General features: G+C 36.3%; 1 protein-coding gene across 5 annotated transcripts in view; it reads left to right on the top strand.

Moving 5' to 3' along the window:
* The window catches only part of TRIP12 (thyroid hormone receptor interactor 12), an 84,061-nt gene that overhangs the window by 11,220 nt on the left and 45,465 nt on the right, over nucleotides 1-27,376 (top strand). For 3 of the 5 annotated variants that reach the window (XM_060767815.2, XM_060767813.2, XM_060767814.2), the window contains 8 exons: nucleotides 7,125-7,271; nucleotides 10,428-10,553; nucleotides 12,544-13,346; nucleotides 18,306-18,411; nucleotides 19,852-19,988; nucleotides 22,924-23,007; nucleotides 24,096-24,191; nucleotides 25,378-25,526. In XM_060767815.2, the coding sequence (XP_060623798.2) occupies nucleotides 7,174-7,271; nucleotides 10,428-10,553; nucleotides 12,544-13,346; nucleotides 18,306-18,411; nucleotides 19,852-19,988; nucleotides 22,924-23,007; nucleotides 24,096-24,191; nucleotides 25,378-25,526 (1,599 nt within the window). In that variant the 5' untranslated portion in view covers nucleotides 7,125-7,173. The remainder of the gene's footprint in view (nucleotides 1-7,124; nucleotides 7,272-10,427; nucleotides 10,554-12,543; nucleotides 13,347-18,305; nucleotides 18,412-19,851; nucleotides 19,989-22,923; nucleotides 23,008-24,095; nucleotides 24,192-25,377; nucleotides 25,527-27,376) is intronic. The other 2 variants (XM_060767817.2, XM_060767816.2) reach the window with 1 other exon arrangement.

Here is a 27,376-nt window from a genome sequence, read left to right as displayed (position 1 = left end):
AACTAGGGCTGGGTAACCACGGAAAAATTTGTTTCTAAACTCGATTCGTTTTTAGGGGTTTTTTGCGTTTCGTTTTTTAAAAGAATTCCGAAATTTTCCTTTAAAAAAGTTCGAAATATACGATATTTTGTAAAATTACGAAACAATTACGAATCGATTCGTTAATGGCGGACGCGATTGCGCAATATGCTAAAAAACCCTCCAAATGGGACAGGGGGAACTTCTGAAGCTTCCTTCTCCCCCTGTTGTTGACTGTTGGTGTGATAATTTATTTTTTATCACTGATAAAACAAACAACAACCCTAAAACTTGCACCAGACATACAGAAATAATTACGAAACAATTACGAAACGATTTCGAAACAATTACGAAATAAATTGAAAAAATTCGTTTCGATTTTTAATTACTCCTGCATGGCTCAATATCGGTTCGTAAGCTAATTTAAATACGAATTAATAACGAATTACGAAATTAACGAACGAAACCGCCCAACCCTAAGTGTAACTACTACTCTAGTCTTTCTGTTTGTCTTTCCTTTCAGGAGGTCACAGAATGTTTCCCTTGTAGAAATTAAGAGCAGGACTAATAGCACAGATGGCATTCCCCTCCCTTCCCAGTTCTCTGCAGGTGTCATTTGATACTGAACATTGGTTTAAATTGCCTTTCAGCCCTCAGCAGACATTCATTCTCAAAACGGGGTAATAAAGGCTAGAAGATATTTTCTTCTTTCCCAGAGAAATCACGTTGTGGGCTTCTCTGTTTTTCCCTACAGCATCTCACCTTCACAATTCATCTTAACCATGCAGGAGATAGAAACAAGGGGATCTGTTCATCATTCTGGTGTGAAGGAAAGTGTGAGAAAGTTCCTTGGAAAAGGAGAAAGAGAAAAATCAACATTTTCCTATTCATCTAGTTAATTCATTTGTAAAGTTTGGTTCCATGAATGCTTGAGTCCCAATATATATAAATCCATGGATGTTTGAATCTCAATATATACAGTGGTGTAGACATTATAGAATGGTGTCCCTTATATAAAATGCAAAATCAAGGTTTGCTTTTTGGAGTTCCTTTTGTAATATTTTCAAGCCATGGATGGTTGAGCCTATGGAATACAATTTGTGGAGGGCCAACTGAAAACCTTTATTTTTAAAACCCTACTTATAGGTAAAATGCAGTAGCTCAGAAAATGTTAACCAGGAGGTATTTGGGACAAAACTTAATTCAGTGTAGAAGGATGAACCTTCAGGTGTTTTTATTTTACTAACTTCGGTCCTTTCATCCTCAAACTAGGATTCATTAATTTACTTCTGGTCTAGAATTTGAAGAGGGGGCAGTGCTAGGGAAGAGTGACTGAGTTGCTATGGAGGAGAATCAAATTGTAGAGGGAGAAACATTGAAAAATTGTGTGACACTTACCCGCCCCCCTCCCCAATCGCCAATGAATGTTTGTTGTTGTAGGTTGTGCTCCGCCCTGAGCCCCCTTCGGGGTGAGAAGGGTGGAATATAAATGTTTTTTAAATAATTGTTTTTTTTAAAAAAAAATGAGGTTTGCAGTATTGTTGGAAAGAGGAGCAAGAATCCTTTAGATGCAGTTTTGAAGAGGGAGGGCAGAAGCCATATACTGAGTATTTCTTGGGCAAGGAATACTCAGATGTAGCTTGCCATTGCCTTTCCTTGTATTGTCTACAACAAGTTGTATCCCTTGACAGATTCTCATCCAAGCCCTAACTAGCCCCGATCCTGCTTATAGATCATCTGTATAGTATTTTTTTGGAGTTTGACTCCTTCTAATTGAAATAAACTTCGAATTTAAAATTTATACTTTGGGGTAAGCCATAATTTGTCTAGAGAAGCATGTAATTTATTATGGATAACTGATCTACCTTCAGTTTTGATTGCACAATTGAGTCATGGAGGTAACTGGTTCAAGTGCTGCATTGTAAGGAAATTAATTTTTCCATTGGAGCTCTAAATGCTGACCATTTGTTTATTATATTTCTCTCTCTCTCTCCCCCCCCCCCCCCTTTCCATTTCCAAGGTCATGTTTTGGTAAAATGCAGCCTCAACCAAGGATTCCTAAAACTCTTAGTATCATTTGATATAGTCCCTGCAATTGTGATCAAAATAATCAAAAACATGGGAATTTCCACCTGGAATATTTGTGATTCAACATATACTCACAGACTTGTTTGGGTCTTTAATCGGGCTATTGTGTCAGCTTCGTGCCTATCATCGAACTCTGTGTGTGTTATTGAAATGGTTCATATGACATATAATGATGGTGATGGTGATGATAATAATAACAACTTTATTTTTGTACCCCGCCTCCATCTCCCCAAAGGGACAACCCCAAGGATTACACGTTAAAACAGACACAGTAAAATACAATCAATAACAACAAATAATAAAAACATTAAATACTGTAAATATGCTGTATAAACAATATTTGTATTTAGCATTTGCATTGTATTTTATCCTTCATTAATTATGGGCAATTGTTTCACTATTATTAGTATTGACTTTTTTCCAGAACTGAGATCTTCAGCTATAGAAATATTTTATTGCATGCTTGCTACCATTTACTTGATGAAAAGAATAATTCTAATTTCTTTTTCTCAATGAAATAATGACAAATGCTGAGTTGTAAGATGGTAAAGAAGGCTTACAAAATAAGGCTGCTAGTCTGTTTTTTATTTGCTCAACTATCCATGTATTTTGTACGCTCTAAAAGCAGTACTTTTTAACTGCTTTACTTTTAAAAACAGTTTTGTATGTTGAAGTTTATGAACAGAGATGGAGCTTGTTTTATCATCATTTTGAAGTAATATCTGTGGAAACCTCATTTTCCCTTCCCCTTAACACAAAATGGAAAAAAAACTTTTCCATATTCACTAATGAAGCCTGCCAGTAGGGACACTCACCTATAACTATACATTTTGGTAAAGAATACAACACAATATGAACACATTTTCACAGTCAAATTAGTTGCTTTAATCCTAGCTAACCTTTGTGTCTTGTCAGGACTCCCGTCTGCCCCAAAATCTTAATTGAGATATCAGACATGTGCACATGTTTGTAAACATCATGTGCACACTACTGATCTAACTCTGTCTCTCTTCTCTGTGTGTGTATATAGTCAAAAACTAAAGAGGTATGTTCAAAGATGTGTTTTGCTCAGAAAAAAATGATCCATGTAGCAGATGAATGTTAGAGCTAAAGATAGGAATTATGAGAAATTAAATTTGTGAACCGTTTGGCTGTGAAAGGTTTTGATTCAGTAAACAATGTCTTACAGACAGGGTCATAAAAAGGGTAGAACCGCTTCTAAAAAACTAAATTACCATTTATATAGTGCAGAAGAAAATGTTATATTCAAACCATAAAAGACATTGCTATAATAAAACTATTTTAATAACTTTTAAAAGCATTTTTGTTGGGAATGGAAGCAATTAAACTAATGTACAAACATATACACATACTGTATAATGCTTGCTCAATGTTATATAAGTCATTATGCTAGTGGAGTTGGATGTTAGTACCTAGTTCTTTGTTTTAATGAAACTTCCAATAAAGCTCAGGTATTAAACGGAATATTTTAAAATGTATATCTTCTGGTTAGTTTCCATTACCCCATATTATAAATGTTATAAAATATATACTTCACTGTCTGTCCCTCTGAATCAAACAGGAACTCTTCAGTCAAAACCACCACTTGCACAACTTACGTGACTAATCAAGGCAATCCTTATGAATAAGGAAATTAATTGTGAACCTCAAAAATAACTTTCAACCACCTTAATACACCTACATTTTCTGGAGTCTCTTTTCTGTATAATGTTTTTGGCTGTGTCTGATTCAAGGAATATAGTATGTATATGCTCCCATCGAGCATGCCAGTATGGTGTAGTGGTTTCAACATTGGGGTATAGCTCTGGAGACTAGGGTTCAAATCCCTACTCAGCCATGAAAACTCTAATGTGACCTTGGGCGAGTCACATTCTCAAAGGCAAAATCCCTCTAAACAAATTTTGGTAAGAAAACCTCATGTAGATGCCATAAGTCAGAAATAACTTGAAGGCACACAACAAATAGCAAGCATACCAATTAAAGGCAAAGGAGGGAGAAAAAAATACAGTCCCAAGTAATAGACCTACATGTTCAGAGGAGTGTTCTCTACTAAAGACCTGCTTTCAGAAATTTGCAAACCAAGACCTCAGGAGAACTAATTTTTAAAGTTTCAATGGTAAAGTATTTTGTACCTTCACAAAAAAAGTTTGGTGTTTAAGGCAAGTCATTTCTCAGAAGTACACTATTTCAGTTAGTAAGCCAATCAGATAGTTCCCTGTTATGGAAACAAGACAGTGTATTCATCAAAGTGTGGTGTTGAGCAAGACTAGAAGTACCTGAATAAGTATCTGAGTCAATATCAAAGTAATTCAGATAAATATTGGAGTACCTGTGGACAGAGCAAACTTTTTCACATGTTAGAGAACTGAGTTTCTTAAATGGGGGAAAGATTGATTACATAGGCCCTATAATTTGCTGTACTATCTCTCAATTCTAACATCTGTTACTGGGGAACAATTTAAAAGTAATTTGACTTTGTCCAGAGAACTCCTGAGTTTGTTGTATTAATGACTCATTTCTGTCAGCTGTAAGAAATATTGTAGGAAGTGGGGGAGGAATACATATACCCATACATACACCTGTCTGTAGTATTATGTGATTTTACAGCATTCTCACTAGCCTGTCATTTTAAAACTGAGTTAGTGGGTTTGCACAGATCCTGGATATAACTGAAAATGTGTCAGGAGAAAGCCATTGCGTTATTTGAAATTGCTGATGAAGCAAAATTGATTATTAACTTTGTAGAAAAATATTTAAATATTGGAGGGATATTTAAATTTTTGAAAAGATTACAATAGTAACAGTAATGTTTATTTTATGATTTACCTACAAAGCGGGTATTGGGTTGCATAGATGCAGAAGGGAAAAAAAGATTGGTAAACTGGTCTATAAGTGGAGATGTGTGCAATCCTCACTTTTAGCACTGCTTCCTAAACTGTGGGCCCTGACCCCAGATGAGGTACTCTTAGCTCAATGTTGGAGACTCATTTTTTAAAACTATATATCACTTAGTGGCTGTTTAGACATTTAAACAAATGTATTGTGTAGTATTTACAGTAGACTGCAGAAGATACTTTAGCTGTACTTCATAAAAATGACACTCAGCTTGTTTAGCAAGCATTGCAAATGCTAATTTGTTATCAGTAAATGTTTGATTTTCATACCTTTGTTATACACTTATATTCCTGGGGTCATGTAAAATTTCCAGGTGGAAAAGGGTCCTGTGTGGTAAAGTTTAAGAAGCCCTGACTGAAAGCATTTTAAAGCAACAGATTTAAAAATGATATTGTTCTTACATCTAGCAGGCTATAGTGGAGTATTTCTATTCCATCCAGCAACCTTCTTTGCAGACCCAAAATACTTGCTTCTAAAAACTTGGAGGCACCCCCATTTATTGATTTGGGGTGCTTCAGACAGAAGGGGAGAAAATCCCTATACTAAAGATGTTGGATTTTGGTCAAGAGATGTCTGAGACGTTAAAGATCTATAAGATCTATGCAGTGATCTCATTTATCTTTTGATTGTAACCCTCAGTTTTTAATTGTAGTCATTTTTCTAGAATGGTGCTGCCAAAATCATTGGACATTGGCAGGGTAGCCTGGGGTTTTGTTCTGAGGTCATTGGTAAGGTAGCGTAGAACGCATAAAACTTCTCATGACTTTTTTTCTGATAAATCCACAAAAATACAGAGTCTCAAAGTAATGGCTTTAAAATATTTGAAGTTATTATTTTTCTTTCAACTTTGAAGAGCTATGAAATGCTGTTCATAGACAAATTTCAAGCCAGGTGTTATGACTACTATGAGCTTTGAATAAATCATACAAAGCTTGTCTTGCAGTGCTCACTATCTTTAAATATGTCCTATTTACTACAAGATTTTGATATGATTTAGATGAAATATTCAAGTTGTGCTAAATTTAAAGCAGGGAGTTTATTAATCAGAGTACCACAAAATGGTACTGAACTTTTAATTAGTGTTAAGGGACATACTTTTCTGGCATGCATTTGTTAGATATCGCCTGATTAAGATTTACCTTGGAATGTACCTTAACTCTAGTTTAAATTAACCAGGATTTGAAGGTACCGGTAGGTTAAAATCTCTAGTAATGCCTTTAGTTATCATTAATAGGTGATCTGTGTGAAGAAGACATGCCATTTTGGAATGCATTGATGGTTGACCAGGTTTATTGCATACAAAACCCCATAACACATAATTACTTTCGGAAGCTAAAAAGAATTATCATTTTGTTTAACTAGATGAATATTCTAATTAATGTGCATATAGCTGTCCTTCTGGACCAAAGCTTCTTTTTCTCTGGAAGTTTTTGGAAAGACAATTACTTCTTTGGTTTTACATCAGAACTGCCAGTATGATCTTTTAAAAGATGCCTGCTTTAGCAAATAACATTATAAGAAAATAGTGCCATGGCAGAGCATTGTTGTGTTAAATATTAAAACCTGTGTAAAAGGATAGCGATCTTTTATTGATTTAAAATAACTTGTCTCTCTTGTTTCTAACACAACATGTATTTTCTCCAAGGAGCTACTTAAACTCATTCTGATCCTTTTAGAGTCATTCTACTTCAATAAATTAGGTAGATCTCAGATGATTTGTTGACTTTCCTCCCTTTCTATCATTTTTGCAATGATAATAGCCCTGGCAACTATAGAATGCTGTGACGTTTTTGCAGGTTACTTTAATAGACCAGTTACTGAAAATTCTTATAGATTAGATGGACAATGCGCATGGTTGACTTGTTCTTGTATTCTGTCAAGTATTGTGGTATTAAAGTTACCTTTAATATTAGATGGAATTATGTCAAAAGAAACCAGATAGCAATTTTGTCAACTTGTATAAAAGTAGATAATAATTTAAGTGTTCTAGATCTGATATAATTAGAGGAAACATGTGACCTGTGTATGTGTGTAAGGATATATACTTGCAGGCTGTATGATTTCAGCTGTATAATTAAGTGAAATACCATTTTGTCTTTCAGTGAATGGTAGTGTCTAGAAAGGGTATGTCCCTTCAGGAGAGAGGTGCCAATGTCCAACCGGCCTAATAACAGTCCAGGGGGGTCACTGCGACGTTCACAAAGGAACACTGTCGGGGCCCAACCACAAGACGACGCAGTAGGAGGAAGGTATGCAAATTACACATAAGCATTCTGTCAGTCATCAAAATACGTATGTTATATACTTTTTTACATCTTCTAAAATGTATTCAGATCAGATAACTACTTTTTAAAACCATTTTATGGTATCTGAAATGTATGTACACATAAGACATGGACAAGTATGTGAATTTGTTCCAGTAGTTTCAGAATGTTACTCACTTCATTGGCTTTTCATTAGCAGTGGAACACTTGATAATATATAAAATGGCCACTAGATATTGCAAAATTAAAAGATTTATTAGATCTTAATTTGCTGGACTACTGGGAGGTGATTCATTGAAATGATTTTTTCTTCAGAATACTAGGGTTGTTGAATTAGGAATCCAACTTTATTTCGTGAAAGAAATGCATTTCTTTATCCTCTCATGTCACCAGAATCTGAAGAAAATGCAACTCTGAGTCACAAGCTTGTAATATTCCATTGTAGTTTTCCAAGGTTGCCAAGTCAGTACTGTAAAATAAAATCTAGATGTTGCAAAATATGAAGCTCAGTTAGATCTTAATTTGCTGGACTATTAGACTATTAGAATATGGACTATTAGAAGTGATCTGTATTCTGCAAGCTTTCATCATTTTTGTGTTAAAAATCTTACTGCCTAATTTAGCCAAAAATAGTAAAAGTTAATGCATGTATCTTTAAATTAAAAATATTGCCATATCTCTGGGTATTGCTTTTTTCCTTTCTAATATAGGATTTCCATCTTCAATTGTAATGATAAAAATTAGATATTAATGATGAAACACTAGCATAAAAATACCTAGTTTAATAAAACCAGCGTGATTTTCTAAAACAAAACAAAACAAAAATCTAAAATTGAAAGTTTTTTCCCATTAGGTTCTGAAGTAGCTTAAGGTCTGACGAAGTGTCCAATAAATGTTAGTTATAATGATAAAATTACTAGATTTTTCACTAGTAGATATAAATTAGCACCTCTTATACTGTATGTCATATACCATCCATGATGTCATGGGATTTTTTTGTTAAAGTGGTTAAGCTTCAGTTTTGGGGATGACTTTTTAGTTTCTCGCGTAGATAAGCTTTTCTTTCTTGACATGTGTAAAATTAACCTTTTAAAGTTAAATAAAGCAAGTTTATTTTATTTATTATTTATTTATTTACAGTATTTATATACCGCTTTTTTCACCCCTAGGGGGACTCATTTTTCTAATTAAGCTGCAGTTAGCATTATCTTGTATGTAGATATATGTTGTTTTCAAATTAGGTAGGTGTTGGGTTGTGACAAAGCCAGTCTCATGCATAGGCTGAAAGAAGTTGCTAATAATTCTTTCAGGTCTACAGTTCTTCGCACAGTGTTGAATTCTGTTGTAAAGAATTCACCAACTCTGACTAGCAAATTCTCAAGGGAACTGCAGGTCACTGTAATGGCTAAAAGTCATGTTGTATATATAGGAATGTGCATATAGTTCTTTGTATTATATCTTTACTCTTCTGTGCACAATAATGTTTAAGTGGGGAAGCTGAGTTACATGTTCAGTCTCGGAAAGCTGTACGAAGTGATTTTTTCTCAAAATGTAGATTAGCAGTAAGTGCAGAGGTGCTAGTGGCTGAGTGTTTACCCAAGACAGGAGTTCTGTAGATTGCTCATAGTCATTTCATATAAGAGTGATAACCTGAGCATCTTACAAGTACTGCAAGATGTTCAACTTGGCATTTGTTGGATGTAGTTAACTTGTAGGAAAGTAGCATTTCGGTTTGTGCTTAGATAGACAATAGCTTAACAAGAAATTAGTAGGCCTATTAAATATATAGTTTTACAGTCAGCAATAAATTGGCAGGCCCATTGTTTTTAGTGTTTGATTTGGAACAAATGTTTGAAAATGTCCTGAGCACGAGTTAAGACTATGATTATGTTAGTTGGACTGTTCGTAAAATAAGACTGACTCTTTGTAAAGGAGAGGTAGATGACTTCTTTACTTCTTTCATGTCACTTTGAATCTCCTGAGGTTCAGTATTGTTTTTTTAAAAGTATATTTCATTCCAGAATAAACTCATAACAGCTGATTTTGGCAGAACTGAATTGTGGTTTGTGCAATATGTTGGAATGAATTAAGAATGCAATGAATACATAAATAAATACAGTACAGAAGAAGTCATCATTTTCCATTCCAAGCAATTGCTAAGTATTGTGTCTTGGTCACTTCTGATGCAAACTGTGTTGTTTGTGTTGGAGTCCTTTGGGCACTCATATATTCTAATAAGAAATTTATAGTCTAAAAAGCTTATGTTTCAATGGTAGTAAAATGATTATATGCATCTAGTCAGAGACCACCCCCCCCCTGCTTTATTGACAGCCTTCATGGAAAATCTCATGTTGCCAAAACACTGGGCTAGATAGATCTGGGTATATTCTTTAGGTAGAGTCAAAGAGAACAAACCTGACTAATTCATTGTTGCTATCACATCAACTTTCCATGCTTCTTCTGTCAGAAAATACTAAGGATAAATAGAATGATTTTAAGATTATAATCTTAGGATTCCTGGCACAATATGATACAGATTACTATGTCTTGTTGATGTAGACAGTTTACCTTAATATATTTTCAGTTGTGAACATCAGAGCTTGATGCTCTCCTTTTGAGACAGCTGTTTGCTACTCCCATCATGTGAAGGAAATATAAAAACAGGAAATGGATTGGGGATTGTTTCCCATTTCAACTTCTTTAAAAAGTATGACTAGGTATAGTTCCACAAGTTCTGAAAGCTGAAAGTTGGCCTCTGGAATTTCTACAGTTATTACCTTTGTACTGCAGCAGTGAATCTTAACAGTGGTTAAGTAACAAAAGGATAAAGCACCAAGCTACGCATTTTACTGTTAAATAGTTGAGTGGGCGTTGCTCTAAATAGTTGAATGGGTGTTGCTCTAAGGAAGAATTCTCTTTAATGTTAAAGATTTGAAGTGTGGGTAATCAGGAATTTAATTTTTTATGCTCTTGATTTATAATGTCAGGGGAGGGAGCAGGTATCTTAAATACCTAGCAAACATTTTTGTCCCTTAACTCTTTCTGTAGGCTTGGGAATAAACCCTGGATGTATGACAAATCAATCTTGTATGCATTTCTGGTTGCATCTCAATTTTCCTAATAGCTTCCTGTTTTTAACAGGTTACATTTAGGGCAGGCAAAACATAAGGCTCAAAGCCCTTCTGAAAGTCGAAAATCCATATCAAAGGCACCCAAAGTGCAGTCCAATACTACTTCTGAACAGCCCAAAGGACACTTTTCTAAAAGGTAATAGTTTTTCTACTTATGAATTCACAAATGTAGGTTCACCTATCTATGCTGCAGTCTTCATACATATTTATTTATTTATTTATTTATTAGAAAATGCTTTAGTACTACCTAGCCATGTTTGCCTTAATCCACCAAATTATTTTTTTTTACATATTTGTTCAAACCAATTCCAGATACTCAAATCACAAGCATTAGTGTATCATTGTAGAACTTGTTTTCAATATACTTACCACACAATTCTAAACATTAACAATATCATTGCTAGATTTTATTTATAGTGTATCAGCCCTGAAATTCTAATTTGTAAGGTTGATTCGTTGAATCATTTCCTGCTTATATCCTGCACAAAAGAACCATGTTTTTTGTTGATTAGTAGCAGTTATATCTGATCTTTAATGAACTCTCAGCTTATGGTTTTCCTTCAAAATGTACCCTCATAAGAGCCCTGTGAGGTAGCTTAAATCAAAAGAGAGACTGACCCCGTCTCACCCAGCATTTAGTGGGGATTAGAAGTTGGATCTCTCAAATCCAGTTAAGGATTTTAACCAGTTCCCAAGTCTTGATTTAAAAGGCCATTATCAGACCGCCCTTAGCAATAGTTTTGTTTCATGATCTTAAAATCAATTCTTATATGCCACTGAAATAACACTTAATGAGATCCATTTACTGAGCATTTTATATCACCTTTGATTTGGGACAAGAATGTTTTATTTATCCTCACTGTGCTTTTCAGTGTGGAAGAATGACATGATTCAAGCCGAAGTGTTATAGGTGTCAGAGGTAATGTTTCAGTTCAGATGTATTTGTTTCAATTTGGCCAGATAATTATTTAGACTTGCATAAGAGCATTGTTTGGGAGCAAGTAGGTACAGAGCCAGAGGAGAGATTATTACTAGCTACCCTGAGGCTCTATAATCCAGGAATGTTTATATGAGAGTAGTTGTTCTGGAGTAGAATTAACTTTAAATGCTGAACATTTTTTTTATTTCTAGCTGGCAAAAACATGCTCATTTCTGTGCCTTCACTCTAGTTAGTTAGCTTACTTTCTCTCAAAAGTTTTCTTAAGTGTGGTGGAGGCTTTTAAACAGAGGCCGGATGGACATCTGTCGGGGATACTTTTAATGCAATTTTTCTGCTTCTTGGCAGGGAGTTGGACTGGTTGGCCCATGAGGTCTCTTCCAACTCTATGATTCTATTAGTTCAACTTGGGCAGAATAGAGTTTTTATGACATGGTAGGAAACCTCTGGATGACTTTGATTGCAACTGCCATAATCCCTGAACATTGGCCATACTGAGTGGGACTGGTAGGCATTGTAGTCCAAATCATCTGGAGATCACAAGCTTCTATTCAGAAGCACCTATTTTTACCATAGTTCTAATTGCTGCCTGGGAGCAATGTTCCCCAACTGTATTCCACTTTTAATAATACCCTTTCGATTACATTTTTGAAATGTCATACAGTTGGTCATTCTTTAACATTGTTCAGTATGTCTGTAGACTGGGCATGTTATTAATATAAGCTTTTTTAAAATGAATTTTTATTCAATTAATCACAATAAAACACACCAAGGATCTTTTAGACCTATAAACCTGCACAGTTACATATTATCCACTACAATTGTCTATTAAAAAAACAAGACAAAATCACCAATCCCGCCAAAAAGAAAGACACACAAAACAGAACAAAAATATACAAACTTGTCACTCTATCTGATGGTTGGTATTCCTTAGTTGTTTATGCCTTGAGTCATCCAAACTTTTCTAAACCTCTATCATTACTGTTTAAACCTTTTCCTCAGAGGTGCTTATTAAAATCCGATTTAAAACTTTATTGTGAAATAATAATCTCATTATAGAAAAAATAGTATTTACTTCCTTTTTTAAAAAAAAGAAAAAAAAAGAAAGTTAAATTAGTAATTGTGTGTGTATGGTCTGTATTTTTGTTATTTTTATTGGTAACAATTGCCATTCTTTTTACCTTCTCAGAGGCTGTAGCTCATCTGCTATTATAATTCCACAACAAGAGGCTCTGGAAACAGAAAGTACTTTGGAGCGACAAAAACCAGGGCAGGTGGCTAAAAAAGACAATCCTCGAGGAGTGAAACGCAGTGCTAGCCCAGATTACAACCAGACAAATTCTCCTAGCCCTGCCAAAAAAACCAAAGCACTTCAGCACGCTGATTCTTCCTCAGACTTGGAAAGAAACAAGCCTCAGACAAAGTCTAAGAAAAGACATTTACATCAAGAGCAGGAATCAAAGTCTTCACAATTGCCATCAACAAGCAAAGCCCATACCAGAAAGGGTGGAGCTACCGGTAGCTCCCGAAGTCAGAAACGGAAAAAGACAGAGACCTCCTCCATTGTAAAGAGTCGTCCAGAATCGGCAGGCAGTGAAGAGAGACCAGCAAAAGTCACCAAGCTGGCTTCAAAATCAGCGAGCTCAGCCAAAGCTGGGTGTAGCACCATCACAGATTCCTCTTCTTCAGCCTCTACATCCTCCTCTTCTTCTGTTGTTGCTTCTGCTTCATCTGGTGTTCCTCAGGGTGCCAGAGTGAAACAGGGAAAAGACCAGAGCAAGGCCCGACGTTCCAGATCTGCATCCAGTCCCAGCCCACGGAGGAGTAGCAGGGATAAAGAACAGAATAAAATCGGTGGCTCTTCAAAGTTTGATTGGGCTGCTCGTTTCAGCCCTAAGGTTACCCTGCCTAAAACAAAACTGTCTCTACCAGGATCTTCTAAGCCGGAGGCATCAAAACCTGGGCCTTCAGGATTACAGGCCAAACTAGCAAGTAAGTTTCCTGAAAATGTTTACTTGTGTAAGAACATAAAATCCTTTTAATATGCTAAATCGGTAGCATCTATATGAATCATCATGAAATGTAATCTTTTGGCAATGATCACTAGTAGGAGTCAGTTTGGACAATTAGCATAGTCAAGGAAAAGATTGTATTTTTACTTCAGTAACAGGTGGAAGGTTGTGTTTTGAATACTTTCCTCTTGGTTGTGTATGTATACTCATTGTGAATGGAGAACATTTGATCCAATCTTCTCTTTGAACTACTAGCTTTCTGAATGTAACAAAGTTTTATATTAATTCTTATTTTCTTCTATTTTATTATACTCTTTTTAGTCAGAGTATAATAAGATTATGTATATTACAGTTAAAAGTAGAAGGAACTGTGGTCCTTTAAATATTGTTGGGCTATAACTTCTCTCAGCACTGAGCAATGATGGGAGCTGCAGGTGAATTGCACCTGGATTGCTACATTTTCACCATCCTTATTTAAATATTTGGATGTTCTTTATAATATAGACTGTAAACAATGTACCACTTTATTCACTGGTATTACAGAACCACCATTGTTTATTCCCTATTGCATAATGGGATGATAAGTGGCTACATTGGCAAATAAACAGTGAGTTCAGCAGAAGGGTGGTGTAGCATGGTGCTGCTCAAAGTAGTGGTCCATGGCCTGATGCCATCCATAAGCTGATGTATATCCATGAGCTGTCAGCTTCAGATTTCTTGTGAGATTCCAGAAGAGTCTGTAGGGAAAATATGATAATAGTTACCAGTATGTTGGGGGAAATGCTGATCCCTCTCATCAGACAGCTTGAGACATACTGGTGTGTAACCACCATGTAACAGTTCAGGCTTACGCTTCATAAGTATGATACAGGTTCTCGGCTTTTATAAATTTTCTGGATTTGTCTACTGAAATATTTATGAAGTGCTAGTCCTATGCTAACTTTACTGGTATAGCAATGGTGTGTCATTCTGTAGCATGGGAAAATACTCAGTTGAAAAGTATTACATAGTGTAACTTTAGAATATTCAGTGTATAGAATTTGGAAGGTTTAAACTAGTTATACCTTTTGCTGCATTACTCCTTCAACATTAGGAGTCCCTCAGTGAGGGAGAAAGGGCGGTATATAAGACAAGTAAACATTCATTGGAGTTACTGTGTTTCATATACTCTCTGCCATTGAATTTTTTATTTATAAAAAGAGTGACGTCATCAGAATCATGTTTTAACTTTAAAATGCACATATTTTCTCAATAAGCATGATTAGTATTTGTATTTTGTCATTAGCTTATTGATGGCACTGAATGACCATGGTGGTGAGCAAGAGTTCCTCCAAATTTTACCCTCGAAGCTAATACATGGTCAACAGTCTGAAAGCTGCCAAGACATGAAAGTATTTCCCTGTTATAAAGTAAACCTTTATGATACCCAGAAACATAAAACAACCCCTGACTATGCAGTCTGTGAGGTCAGATGTCAAAACAGTTTCATACTTAATCCCAATTTTATCCAGCTGAGCACATCTTTGAGTTAGGATTGCACTGTAAACCAGATTACTCATTTCTCAGAGTTGATTATGAGAATGAATGAATGTATTTCACACTACGTCCCAAGATTTTATGGTGACAAAAACAAACACAGGTTTAAATTATTCCTTGCTGTTTTATTTTTTGAATACTCTAAAAACACATTATACTATTTCAATCAAATTAAAACATTTTCAAAATAGGTGCTTAAATAGATTTTGACAAAATCGTTAACTATTAGGCACTGATAAAAAGCTGTTATTTTAATTTGGTGAGCAATGAAGCCAGTTGGCCTTGAAAACAGGGAGTGCATGTTACAACCAGGGCACCATAGCAGGGAAGGCCTTTTTCCTTCTCCTCAAACAGTGTATCAGTCTTGATAGTAAGCAGAGCAGGTATTACAACTAATTAATTATACTCCACTTTTATCTCATGGTTGAGACCCAAAACAATCCAAAAGTATCAGAAGCTGCTTGAGTCAGCATGTGGCTGATAAATGGATCATGAACAAATGCCTGAAGGTTTTCAATGTTACTGTTATGCCTATACATAACATTAAAAAGTACTTTGAGTGGAATTATGTTTTTGAAATAAAACCATGGTTTGATTTACTCACTGTAGCTCATTTCGATTACATATGAAGGTTCCATCTTTCTCTCTTGAAGGATGGTAGCTGTGAGTATCTTCAGTGTTTTACTTCTTACTCTGTGGAGTAACTCTAGATATATGAACGTTGATTGCCAAAATGCACATGCAATTCAACACCTGCCAAAAACTGTTGTTCCATCTTGCAGCTTTAGCTCCAGCACATAAGAGCATCCTAAGTCATGAGACATAGATCAGTGAGGGAAATGTTTCTTGAGTAGTAAACAACCCAGGTGCTTCTAGTTAATTAACTAGCTAGAACATGTTCAAGTTGACATTGCAACAGGTTGTTTGGATATTCTGTACCATATAGTTGCACTGATGATAGATTAAATCCAGTAACTGGTCCAAGAGGCCTGTCTGGAGTACCGAGTCAAAGTAAGTTTGTTCTATTATCAGCATGTCTAGAATTTTCAAAGTACTGTACAGATTGTAGAAGAGAAGAATACATTCCATACTTGTAAGCCAATTCTCTAGTAAAAACAATGCAAAAGGGAAAAAGAATGGTTGAGGAAGGACAAAGGAATTAAATCAGCACCTGCTTCTATAGGGACTGGATAAGGCTAGATACGACTCTCACTTTCCATGAGGTAAGAGGCAGAGTATGAAGCCTTACAGAAGCCCTTGATCTGGCTTGCTGCCAGCTTTTCTCATCAAATGTAATTGCCAACTTTGTCTGAAATTGGTGATGGAACTACAGATTGGAGGATATGCTTACGTTGCTACACAGAAAATCCAGGTGACACTGTACCTGAACCTCATCTGGTCACATATAATGTGTACATACATTATAATATCAACAATAGATGCTGCTCCCACAGTTCTTTATTCAGTGATAACAAATGGTTTAGTGTTGTAATTTCTAAAAAGAAACCTTTCCATATTTTCCTTTTGGCAATTGAGAATTTTTATATTCTTAATGTTCATATGGATTTCAGGCCACCTTGTATCTTTGGTTGCGGATTTATTGGTGCTCAGTGTTACAGCTCTTTCTGTTTAGGATAATTCTAGGTTTGGTTTAGTTTGTTTTGGCTTTCAAGGTCCCTAGAGATGGTATTGACAGTGTGATGTAGTGGTTTAAGAATTGGACTACGACTCTCGAGACTAGGGTTTGATTTCCCACTGTGCCTTGGAAAGCCACTGGGTGACTTTGGGCAAATTACACTTCCTCCGCCTCAAAAGGATTAATAGAAAACCTCCTCTGAACAAATCTTCCTGAGAACACTTTGTAATAGGATCGCTGTAAGTAGGAAATTGAGGCACACAACAAGAGATAGAGGCCCTTGATAGTACTGTGATTTATATTATCAGAAGGGTAGAGATAATTATTGAACCAGCTCAGACATTGCAATGCTGGTCAAATAAACCACATTTGTCAGCCTGAAAACAAGTTGTGAGCTTGCTTGTGTCTTCTCTGTCTCATTTTTCTGAATTCATTGTTTTTTTAAAAATGCCTTAATTCAATGTCATTTTCTCTCAAACCCCAAAAGTCTTTCAGTTGGGCATGTCAGATATGCATGCTAAGTTTGGTCCAGATCCATTGTGGTTGGATTCACAGTACTCTCTGGTTAGAGTGAACTATAACTCCCAGAATTCAAGGCCAATTCCCCCCAAACCCTTCCAGTACATTCTGTCAGTTATATTGACTATGTATGCCATGTTTGGTCCAGATCCATCATTATTTGAGTTTTCTGAACCTGAAACAGTTTAGGGTGTCTAGAAACAATTGTTGCTCCTGGAGTAAATCTGTGTGACATTTTCCCTTTTAAAAAAAATTCCTTTTTCTTTTTTTAAGCATCATTTCTTTATTTCTTTAAGATATTTCTACCCCACCTTTCCCTGTGGCCGGACACAAAGTGGTTTACCGCATATAAAACACACAATATCAGCAATAAAACATAAAATGCAAAAGTTTAAACACATATATGATGAAAACCAAGGTTGTCTATCTCATCCACTGTAAAAGGATCCAATGTGGTCCTCCAAATATTAGGAATCAAAGCACCTCTGCTTTAGTTTCACAGTAGGAACCATGATGCATGTATATGTGTACCTCACTTTAAAATCTGGAGTCTTCTGCCACCCATTCAAAGTTCTATAGCGTCTAGATGTTTGGGTTTTTTTTAGTAGTATGTAAAAAAAATCAATACAGTCTTTCTGAACTGACCAAAGGCTAGGCTGTGATGCAGAATATGGATAAAATATAACTACATTGCCCAAACTTAATGTGGGATATGGTGGAAGACAATTTACAAGGTGCTTTAGGGAATAATATAGGTGTGGTAACATAGTAGTTAGATTACATTGATGTATTTAATGTTTTGTGCCTTGTTTCTGACTTAGGCAACCCTAAGAGGAAACTTTCAAGCAGTTTTCTTGGTAAGGTTTATTCAGAGGGAATTTGCCTTGGCTTTCCTTTGAGGCTGAGAGATTATGACTTGCCTAAGGTCATTCAATGGGTTTCCATAGCTGAGTGAAGATTCAAACCCTGGTCTCCAGTGTTACAGTCCAACATTCAAGCCACTATCCCACCCACATGCACGTAATATAAGCGACGTTATGTTTGGTACAGAGTGCATGGTGTGTGTACTCCTAATCTTGTTTTCTTTCAATCCATCTTTGAAGAATCTGTTGCCCTGTGGTAGAAGAAAAGAATGGGAAATGGGCTGGCTATGAACAAATTTGTTGTTGCAATCCCCTTGTTCCAGCTCTAGCTGTTCAGTATTTGCACAAAATATGGCTTTGTGTTAATTATCTTTTGTCCATGTAGGCTTGAGAAAATCAACAAAAAAGCGCAGTGAATCGCCTCCTGCTGAGCTCCCCAGTTTGAGGCGGAGCACACGGCAAAAGACCACGGGCTCCTGTGCTAGTACCAGGTATTGTTGAATTACTAAACTTACTAATATGTTAAAATTGTACAGGACCTTTAGTCTTTTTTGTCAACGAGTGCTGGTGTTTCACCAAACTACAACTTCCAGAGTTCAATAGTACTGAGCTATGGCAATTAAAGTAGTGTCAAATTGCATTGATTATACAGCATAGATGCACTCCAGGTGAACTTTTGTACTTGGGAGAGACATGTCTTTCTGTTTCCTTTCTGGAGGTCTATGTGACAATATTTTCTGCCACATGGCTATACTTCCTGGTCTATTAGTTTAGAATTCCTATTATTTGGTATCATACTGAAGGCTGTAAGGCAGTGGTTCTCAACCTGGGGTCCCCAGATGTTTTTGGCCTTCAACTCCCAGAAATCCTAACAGCTGGGATTTCTGGGAGTTGTAGGCCAGAGACATCTGGTGACCCCAGGTTGAGAACCACTGCTGTAAGGGGACTTCTCGCATTGCCTCCCTGTAAAACTATTACTACATGTGACCTTTGTCTTCCATCATCTATGGTGGTATTTCTGGTGAGTGTTATGTCAGGGAAGAGGACCACTGAGGCCAGAAATATGCTGGAGAGCACTCCTGTCTAAGACAGTTAGCTATAGAAGTTTCTGAAGCTCAGGATGACCTAATTTGTCAAATTCACATATGACCCTTTAGAGAACCACACTTATGTCCCTGTCATATTTCAAAAATGTATATCAGCTCTCCCTGAAAGAAGCTACATGGTGATTAATGTTATCTCACGGGTATGTGGGGGAGAGAATGTGGTGGCAAAAAGTTTTAGTGCACTGCCACATTTTTGGTTATTTGTTCCCAAAAACACATCCGCCCACATGTTTGCCTCACCACTTATACAGTTTGCAAGTGTGGTTTTAAAAATATATTGACATTTTCAGTAGAGTATTATGGTAAACTGGTCTTAGTTGTACATGGATTTTAATTTTTCCTCTCCCCCTTTTCCTTGTGTAGAACATTTGATTTGGAACAAAGCATTCAGCATTCAGATTTGAAATGCTGTAAATTTTATTCAAAGACTCTAATAAATCTTAGCATTTATTCTTGTAAAAGATGTGTTGTGATTCATTGCTTGTTGTGATCAATATAGAAATTCCACAGTTCCATAGAAAGGACAGAAGAATAAATATTTTCTAGGCAGGCTTGTCATGCTTGAACTTCAGACATTTTTGAAGTCAGCTAAGCATGGACATGGTGTTATTCATGCATCTTTTGTTCTTAATATGTCTGTCTTTTGTTTCCTTTGTGATTTTGGTTCAGGCTTCTTTCAAAAGGGTTTTATGTATAGTTTGACTATCTGTTTATTGTTCCCTCATGACTCCATGTCTGGATGGCTTATTTTTAATACTAGTACTTGTAGATAAAATATATAGGTCCAAACTGACAGATTTCTAATATTATTATTTTTGTTTCTAGTCGGCGAGGCTCTGGCCTGGGCAAAAGAGGAGCAGCTGAAGCTCGCCGACAGGAGAAAATGGCTGATCCTGATAACAACCAGGATGGAGTTAATTCTTCAGCTGCACGGGCAGATGAGGCTCCTCAGGGAGCTGCAGGTAAGGAAAAGTTAAACAAACTATGTAGAAAGGAAATTTCCTGGATGTAGAAATCCCTGTTTCCAGGCTGTGTGGTTCTGTCTATTGGTCAAAATAAGAAATAACAATGGGCAAGTGGGGCTTGGTTTTTGTTACTTGACCAGTTTCTCCCCCTGTATCTGTTGGTAAATGTCATTTTGAGTTGAAGACACTTTGCAAATTACTTGGTGTGACATTTTTTTTCAAAAAAGGATTTTAAAAAATCCACTCACCATTTTTGTGGATGTGCCTGTACTGATTTTGTTGAACAAGTTGAACGATATCATTTGGCAATATGAATATGATTGTACTTCTGCCCATGACTATTTTTAATGCTTAGGATTTTATCATTAAAGGCAGCTAGTTGACAACAAATATGGATTCTCCTCGTGAAAATATGTTATGTCTAATATCCATTCAGTATTTATTTCAGATTCTGATCAAAACAGGAATCCTGGTACTGTGGTTTACAACTCTTAGACCCTTTAGATGTTTTGATCTTAAGTTCCTAAAATTCCTGCCACTATGGCTAACGATCACAAATTCTGGAACCTCACATCCCAAACAACCGAAGGTACAAATTTGATAATGGTTGTTCTAGTGAGCATTAATTGTGTTAGTGTGGTGCTTTCCTTTAAGTGTATAGTCATTTCTCCCCATTTGTGTGGGTGGTGGGAGCAGAACCCCCATGAAAGTGGAAAAACTGCAGGTATCTCTAGAAACATCCCCCACCTGTATTGAATACGCACAAAAAGTATCTGTATAATTTGTTGCTGCCCTTCACCATTTTTAATAAGGATTTATGTTATCAAATGCTGGTATTGAACTTGATCTGTGTTAATTTGTCAGTCTTATTCAGTGATCAAATTTTTGGTTGCAGGGAAAAAATCAAGTTGGTGAGGTGGCTGGGTCCAGGCCCATGAGTGTTTCTTGCTCTGACACTTGGATGGAAAAGAGGGAAGGGGATGTGATGAGAGCAGGAGAAGAGAAAGCGAGTGGTGCATGAGTCTTTGGAGCAGACATAAGAAGGTTGAGGAAGGGAGGAGGAGAGAGCCAGGGTAGACAGGAAGGAAGTGGTAATGGAAGGGAGGGTAATGGCATCTGTATTGCCTACAGCTGCTTCTCCTATGGCAGTAAACATGGATGTCTGGGCTGAATAGGGACCTGCCAGTCTTGTCTCATGTTAAGCCCATGCCTACTGAAGCCACCATTGTAAGAGCAGCTGCCATGGCCCCTTCCAATTGCCTTTGACCTCCTCTACCTGCTCCCAATATGCCCACCTGTCCCGCATCTCTCTTTTGCTCCTCCGCTTCCCTCCTTCCCTTGTCAGAGACCTGTGCCCCACATGCCCTACTGCTCCCCTCACCCCCTTCTTTCACTTGAGTGAGTGAGTAAGGGAACAGGCATGTGGCTAGGGCCAGCCACCCTGCCAGTTCAATTTCCTTCCAGCAACCAATTGATTATGAGTTATGCCTGGCTTAACACAGCTCAAGATGAATATTGATGTTATCAAAATCCCTATTAAAATGGTATAGGACAGCAGCAGTAGTGACAGCAAATAATGTACAAATCTTCAAAATTTTATTTCTGCAAAGGTGGAGGAACAGCTATCTAAGGAGGTGAGAGAGAGCCAGGGAAGAGCTCCTCAAACAAGTTCTATCTTCCTTCTTATAAATTAACAGTGATTTAAAAAACATCACATCTTCAGTACAGGCAGTCCCCAAGTTACAAACAACATAGATTCTATAGGTTTGTTCTTAAGTTGAATTTGTTTGTAAGTTGAAACAGGTACATTTTTCAAGTGTCACTCCAGCCAAATATATATAAATGGTTAGCTTTGGATAACATAGGAAAGGGTTAACATGCTTGTGGTTCTTATTTTGCTGTCTGTGCCCCTGTTCGAAGATTCCACCTCACTTCCTGTCCCTGTGATAATTGGGGTTTGAAAAATTTGGCCTGTTGCGGAAATAAGGCTTGGTGATGAAGCTTCAGTTGAGACACCTTTTCCCCCATGATAACTATTTCAGGAGTGAAATTCCCTTCCAAAGGATAGATTCCTCCCACTTCCTGTTGTCTCATCCCTGTTCTTAACTATTAGTCGTTTGTAAGTTAGATGTTTGTAATTTAAGGACTGCCTTGTGTTCCAATTTAATGTAATTGTACCCAACCACAAGTCTACCAACTGTATTTTGGTAGGAAGTTTCATGAACAATAGAAAATGGTACTTTCCCTGCAGTTTTCTTTGTGGTTTATGATTACTATTTTAAGCTTGTAATCAGGTGTAAATCCTATTAAAATTAGTGGACCTTACTTCTGAGTGAACATGGAAAGGACTTCATTTTAATCTATGATTTCTTGTAGCCAAGCATCTTAAAAAATAGAAGTCTGTTTTATGTCATACCCGTTCAAAGAATCAAGAAAGCGTTTGCTCTATTTCTCACTGTGTTTTTGACAGCTACAAAGCTGCTATTACACTCAAATCCTACAAATGGAGTTAGAGAGATCTCATTGACAGGCTTATTACAGAGAGCAGAGGAAACAGAGCCCTGATTATAATTCTCAGTTCTAACATTTGTCAATTTTCTATTAAATAAAATACTGTTGAACTTTTTTTTTTACAATAATTGTATAATGCCCTAAACCTCTGGTTTCAATACATTACTTATTTGATCAAAATTCAGAATGTTTGAATCACATGTGTTGCTGAAAGTTGAAACTGACCTTGTGTGCAAGTGCAGTCTTTCCATACTATGTGGGTCAAGACTAAAAATAAACCTGCTTTTTTGTATGCCCATTCCTATTCCCACTGGAGTCATTAAAGGTTTTCCTTTGGCTACTTCTGAAGGAATAATTCAGCAGTGTTTAACAAGTATGTATACTGTATTAATGTTCTACTACTGATTATCTTCTCCTTTAGCTTCTAGTTCTGTTGCTGGGGCAGTGGGCATGACCACCTCTGGTGAAAGTGAATCAGATGATTCTGAGATGGGGAGATTACAAGGTACAAACTAAGGCTTCTTATGTTACACTCATGAAAACTGTAAATATCTAGCAGCCTTTAGAATTCTATCTAGTAAGCTATGTAATGCTTTTATATGTTTTGAGAAAAAAAACATATAGCTTAACTAACATTATTTTTCAGGATTGTAATATAATAAATACCCCCTTGTCTCTCTAGTTAAATCTGGCTGTTAATGTGCTATTAGCAGTCTTTCAGCCTTAATAAAAATCATTCAAAGTGGATAGGTTGGAAATTGAATTATAATTTAAATAACTTTTTATTTGCAGCTGTAAAATCTACTTTACTCTTAAAAAAGCATAGCTTTTCAGAAAACATGTTATCCTTTTGTAGTGTAATGTGTTATCTGCAGGGCACCTGATATTTTCTAGTTTAAGTATTTACCTTCTTACAAATATCTGTTTCTTGTGTTGCAGTATAAAGTCCATGCATTTGCAAATTAGTGTTTTCTTTAGACAGATAGGGAGAACTTAATTCATGCTTTCATCTTAATTGATACCATTATCTAAACTACTGTTTTCAATTGTGAAAAATAATTATTTCCTGGATTTTGCCTGGTTTTACTAGGAGGTCAGATACTGCTTGCTTGGATAGGAATTATCTATATTGTGATTACATGGATCCTTTAACTAATTCTATTTTAATATATCTGGTTTAGGTAATGTATTATTGTTTATATTGATGTATTTTATTTTATTTTATGTATTATGTATTTTATGTATGGCATCTTTGTGTGCTATTTTGTAAGCTGCCCTGAGTCCCTATGGGAGATGGTGGTGAGGCACACACACACACAAACAGAAACCCTTTTATGTGAATGCTATTTCAGCAGTTGTAGACAGACAGGTTTTAGTTTTGAGACTTATGAAATTTGTTGGAAATTAGGGTTCTGCAAATTCAAATGACTCCTGCACTTAAATCTGAATGGGAATTCATTCTTCTGAAATCGTTCAGTATAAGATTTCATCATGGAATAATGTGTTATGAAATTGAAAGTCTCTGTTATCTGAATTACATGTTTTGTTGTTAAGTATGAGTTTCACACAGATGTGCTGACTTGTTTTCTTCAGCTCTACTGGAAGCGAGGGGACTTCCTCCACATCTGTTTGGTCCTCTTGGTCCTCGAATGTCGCAGCTGTTCCATCGGACAATTGGAAGTGGAGCTAGTAAGTAAACCAAGTTGTATGTTTTAGAATCTCGGTTTTTCAGACTCCCACTACATGATATAACCATTCTATGGGGCTGGTTCTCAGTATTAGATTTATAAGTTTATAATTTTTTTGTCAACACATCTTTTTCCAGCAGCTTGACAACTGCCTTCATTAAATTTAGTCTTCAGGCTTATACACTTCCTCATAATTTCTTGAATTTTTCAGTTTAATTTATTGCCATGTTCAGAACAGAATATACAAGCGCTCTCTTCTTTTTTAGAAAGCTGATTTTTAATCTTAGCAGAAGATAACACTAACACAATATTCTTGCAGTGATTGTTGTTTCATTATCAGTGATATACTGTTGTAGTGTAGCTCAGACATACAGTAGTTCACTTTGGTCTCAAATTGTTTTTGTCTATTTATTTATGTATTGAATTGGTGAACAATTGTTTATATAAAGAAGAATGGTTCTGTTTTGTTTTATTAAGATATAGCATTGGTTCTTATAAAAACTTATGAAGAACAATTCTGCCTGCTTAATCTTAAGCAATTTTCAGTAACATGACGCAGTAATGAAGCATAACGAAAAGCATAGTAGCACAATGCTATAGTGGAGAACTATACATTAAATAAGTTATTAAACATTTAATTTAGTAACCTCCAGAGATGCCACAGAGAGACCCGTGGTAAGGTCTCAAATATTATTACAGGATTGTGCAATCAGGGGAGAGAAGAGATTTCACAATATGAGACTACACATATGTTTGCAGCTTAATTTAAAGGGTGATACGGACCAGACTAGTTTAGATCAGATATGTCTTGAGCAGAAATGTCTTGGGATGACCTGCCCTGACATGTACCCTAAGAATAATTATGTTGCTGCAGCTGTAAAATGCCTTCCAGTATGCTGTTGTTTCTGTTTTGTCAAGATGGCATGAACATGAAAACTCTGTTGCGTACTGTGTGCATCTTGATGACTGAATTATTGTCAGATATTGCTGGTGTATTTGATAACTTCTCATATAATATTAACAGAGTGATAAGAGACGTGTATATGTATTCAGGTTTATTAGTTGCCTTGTTCAACTTTGTGTTGACCAGCCAATGAAAATATACTATATCTGTTGGTTAAATTTATGATCAGGCACACATGTTCCAGAATGTAACAGGTTTATGCTTTTTCAAATAATTTTTCTAGGTTCTAAAGCTCAGCAACTTCTACAGGGTCTCCAAGCTACTGATGAAAGTCAGCAGCTACAGTCTGTGATCGAAATGTGTCAGTTGTTGGTTATGGGAAATGAAGAAACCTTGGGAGGATTTCCAGTAAAGAGTGTTGTGCCAGCTCTGGTAATGATCAATATTCATGTACTCCTTTGAACAATGCTGCCTCGTGTACTGTATCTCATGAAGAAGTATATAATAACTATAAGTGTGTTGGAGCAAGGTTTCATCAGTAAACTTGCTGAGCTAATGTACAAAGAAAAATAATTTCATTTTCAAAAATACTTCTTGGAACATTACTTGGAGATGATATGTAGAGGTTTTAAACTGAGGCAGAGGAACAATGTGGTTGTTTGGTCCTAGCTGCCTAGAAGATGAACTAAGCTGTTTTTGGAAACACCACAGGAGCTGTTGGTTGGTGAGATGTAGTCTTCTAAATTGTAATTACTTTAGTGGAAGTCCATAACCAGTAAGTTCAGTTGGTTTATTCTGATTTTGAATAAGCAAGTATACATTATGCAAGATTTAGTTTTTGGTGCCTGCACTGAGGTAGCCTGGTCGAAATTGTGGGAGATGTACGTATTTGCTTCTGTATCACACAGTTGTACAGTTTGAGTCTCCTTTATCCAAAATGCTTGGGACCAGATTTTTTATTATTATTTTTGGAATTTTTAGATTTGCATATACCTAGTGAATGGGGAAAAGGGGGAATATTCTCATGTCCAGCACCCTGCTGAGTTTTTCCTCAATGAGCCAAGACAGAGAAAAGAGAAGAGGTAGAAGAGAGTAGTACTTTGCTTACAGAAGGCCACTAAGAAAGGAAGATGTTCTAGATGCTTTTCCATCTGTTAGCACATTTTTTTTTTACTTTTTAGCAAAAAGTTGGGAAGGGTGGCGAAAATAATTCATGCCGCCCCTGAAGTCTTTTAAATTCCCTCTTGGCCGGATACAGGTGGTGGTCCTCATGGCCTGCTGCACATTGCCTTCAGCTGTGCAAAAGGTTTGCATAGGAGCACAAAGCAAAATAATAATAATAATAATAATAATAATAATAATAATAATAATAATTATTATTATTCAGGTTTTTCAGTATTTTAAGTTTCAGGATAAGGGCAACTCAACTTACACCACAGTATTATATGGTGACTGTTCTGAATGTTGTTTCTGGTTTCCTCTTGCTATGTTTAAATAAGGTTTATGATATGTTAGTGTGTACTTATTTTTTCCATTTGATATATCAATGCATGTTAAATCAAACTCGATACCCCTGTATTCATTATTACCTCTTAACACTGTTTTTGAAAAGAAGAAAGCATTGACTAAGATTTAATTCCTGGGGAAACCATGTTTTTAAACCAAAAAAACCTTAAGCATTAATCATTGGGAATATTTTAAAGGCAGAGATGGAAGAATAAAGAGTCTAGACATACCCCACCCAGACACCTTGCATGGGCTGGATTATTTCAACAGCTGAAATCTTGCCCTAATACAGGGTTAGTCAAAATGCATAGGCCAATAAGCCATTCAATTGAATGGCTTATTGGCCTATGCATTTTGACTAACCCTGTACTATTTTTCCCAGCCACTGCTAAATGGAACTTATCCAGTTGGCACCTTGATTGGGAATACTTTTCTTTTTCATCCTTGTGCAAGAAATGAGCAAAGTGGGCTCAGACAGCACTTTGAGATTCCAGATGAATCTTTTGATTAAGATTTTCTACGTAGGCTAGTTCATTCCTCCCTCACCTTTTCCACACAGGGAATGAGGGGTCAGGTTAGAAAACTGTAGCTACAAGATCTCAAGAGGGGACTACCTTGTTCCAAAACCCTCAGAAGAAGAGGTGGGCCAGATTTGACATAGGGGCTGTAGCTTTCCCAATCCTTTCCTTAAAACAGGGGTTGCAAATGGAACTCTGGCATCTTCTGAAGTCTTAGGCACCTTTTGCAGCTCTGTACAGTGCCTAGGCCACTCTTTT

This window comes from Anolis sagrei, chromosome 3 (genome assembly GCF_037176765.1).
Source record: "Anolis sagrei isolate rAnoSag1 chromosome 3, rAnoSag1.mat, whole genome shotgun sequence".
NCBI classification, from domain to species: domain Eukaryota; kingdom Metazoa; phylum Chordata; class Lepidosauria; order Squamata; family Dactyloidae; genus Anolis; species Anolis sagrei.
Note: the sequence above shows the minus strand (reverse complement) of the source record. Positions and strands in the feature narration are given on the sequence as shown.